Source organism: Charadrius vociferus, unplaced genomic scaffold, assembly GCF_000708025.1.
Source record: "Charadrius vociferus isolate BGI_N301 unplaced genomic scaffold, ASM70802v2 scaffold579, whole genome shotgun sequence".
Classification (NCBI taxonomy): domain Eukaryota; kingdom Metazoa; phylum Chordata; class Aves; order Charadriiformes; family Charadriidae; genus Charadrius; species Charadrius vociferus.
Window position 1 is genome coordinate 168,556 of NW_009661367.1, and position 2,570 is coordinate 171,125.

General features: G+C 65.1%; 1 protein-coding gene across 1 annotated transcript in view; it reads right to left on the minus strand.

The window, feature by feature from the left end:
* Nucleotides 1-2,570, minus strand: part of SCARF2 (scavenger receptor class F, member 2) — a gene marked incomplete at both ends in the record, with an annotated part of 10,056 nt that overhangs the window by 3,827 nt on the left and 3,659 nt on the right. The window contains 2 exons of the mRNA XM_009893335.1: nucleotides 786-907; nucleotides 2,385-2,502. Of these exons, the coding sequence (XP_009891637.1) occupies nucleotides 786-907; nucleotides 2,385-2,502 (240 nt within the window). The remainder of the gene's footprint in view (nucleotides 1-785; nucleotides 908-2,384; nucleotides 2,503-2,570) is intronic.

Sequence of the window (2,570 nt, forward strand, 5' to 3'; positions counted from 1 at the left end):
GGGCCCCCCGCCAGTGCTGCCCACCCGGGGAGGTGCAGGGATCGGGGCGAGGGGCACGGGGCTGAGCCCCATGCCGGTGCAGGGTGGGGAGTTCTGCCTTCACCCCCCCCTCTCCAATTTATCCAGCAGATCCCCAGCTTCTTGCGCTGGGATGAGCGCAGGGAGGTCTCAGAGCGTGCGGGGTACAGCGTTCCCCAGCTGCCTGCAGGCAGGGGGTCCCCGACATCCCCGACCGCCTCCCGTCAGAGGCTTTGCCGGGTGTGAGCATCCCCCTCCGAGCCCAGTTTGTGCCGGGGCAGCACGGGGGGGATCACCCAAAGCCTCCACACCTTAGTCTCCATCTCCACTGCACGTGGCAGCAGGGTGGGCTCTGGCCCCGGCTCGGATGCTCTGGCCCCACGCAAAGCCGGGACAGGATTAGGACCAAAAGGGCAAACGAGGCGGTTTGCTGCCACAACGGGGACCGTTCCTCTACCTAAAAACCTCGCAAACCAGCTCAGCACAGCTCCAGGCACCAGGTACCCACCCTCGCACAGCAAAACCATGCGCCTTGAGATCCAAAAGCTGCAGACTGAGAAAGGGCTGAGCCCCTCGGAGCCGGGCAGCTGGCACCAAGCACCGCGACGGTCCTGGGGACCCAGTGTGTCCCTGTCACCGCTCTGCCGTGCTCACTGCCCGGCGTCTGGGGCTAGAAAGGATGCTGCGAGTCACATGCGCTGCCCTGCCAGGAGGAAAGCCCCCCAGGGTTTGGCTCTCTGCCCCCTCCCCAGACCCCAGCACCTTACCCACGACCTTGGGCAACTTCTGGCGGCGCAGGGGGATGCGTGGGAGCTTCATGCCGATGCGACTGAAACGCCCGCACAAGCGTCTCGGTGGCTTCTTGGCTGCTGCCGGGTCCTGGCTGGAGCTGCAAGAGAAGGCGACGGGTCCCATCAGAGAGGCACCCGCTCCCACCTCACGGTGGGGACAGCTTTCATGGGGTGTGAGAGAGAGTCGAGAGCTCAGGGATGCTGCAAATGCAAAGGGCTTTCGGGAAAGAGAACGGGGCAGATCAAAGCAGGGGGGTGCCCAGGGCACAGGGGACCGGGGACCGGGGACCCGCCACGGCTGCTGCCAGCCCCGGGCACCAGCTCGCACTGCGCTGTACCAGGGGATGGTGGCAAGGCCAGGTCTGGCCATGGCCGTTGGCAGCCCGGCCCCAAAACACCCGCAACACCAGGCCAAGACCCTGAATTTTTTGGAAAAATAAAAATCATTTCAACCCCAAAACAAACACGCGGCTTCTCTTTATTTGCTCTCTGGTTTTGAAGCCTCCCGGGGCCGAGGTTTCAAGCAATTATCTGCAGCCGCAGGAGTGAGCGGCTGTGTGCGCTGATGCAAGGCAACCTGTGACATGCCCACCGCTGCCGCTGCGGTCCCTCGGGATGCTCCGGCAAGGGACTGCCGCTGGGCCAGCACCAGGGGTGACCCAGCTGTCTGGGGACATCGCGGGGGTCCGGGCACCCCGGGAGAGAGGAAACTATTTTGAGCCATTTCCCCCCTTCCCTGTGCGATACTTCACCACGCGGGGCTGCGTCTGTGCTTTTATCAGCGGGATAATTACACGCAGCCCCCAGGCTCCCCAAGCCAGATGTGCTGGACTGGGGTTGAGCTGGCAGGGCTGCAAGGGGAGGCTTCTGGAAAATTCCCCTGCAGCGGCCGGTGGCACGAGGGGAGGCTTATCTCTGCAGCCCAAGGAGCTCCCACAGCCCGCTCATCCCTTGCTCAGCACCAGAAGCCCTCCTCCCCCTGCAGTGGGGCTGTCCCCATGGTGGGATGTCCCCTGGTGCTGCCAAAATGCTGCCGGCACCCTGACCTCACTGCGGGAATGGACTTCACCTTCCCCTGCCCAAACGTCCCCGTGCAGGACAGCTGGCAGCGCTGCAGCCCGTCACCCTCCCCCAGGTCTCACCCCACAGCCCAGGGGTTAGTTTTGGGGGTCCTGGTGGTGACTTGAAGCCCTCACTGTGTTTTAGGGTTCCCTTTGCAGAGCAGGTCCAGCCCCTGGAGGTTGGAGGGGACCTGGTGGGTCTCCATGAAGTGATGGCTCACAAGAGAGAGAAACGAAGGTGAGGAGAGGGGGGTCCCCAGGCAGGGCTTACTCCGAGCCCCTCCATCAGCCCCCCCGCTGCGAGAACACAGCAGGACCTGCTCAGACCCTGGGGACCCCCACGGTGCCATGCGGGCAGCGCTGCTCTGCCTCAGTTTCCCTGCAGCGCCGCTGTCTCGGTGCAGTCCCTGCATCCCACCCCAACTGGCACCGATGTCCCCAGCCCCGCAGGTTCCCCCCCTTCTCAGGCCTTGTGGCAGAACCCAGCGAGAGCCCCCCCGGCCCCGGCACTCACCCACGGGCTTCGTCCTTCTTGCGGCAGACGCAGCAGCAGCAGAGCAGGGAGAGCAGGAGGATGAGCAGCAGCGCCAGGAGGGCTCCTGCCCCGATCACCCCCATCCGCTGGTTGGCCTCTGCAAGACAAAACCGGTGGGCTCAGCCCCGGTGACGGTCCCGCGGCAGAGCCCGGTGCCCCGACCCG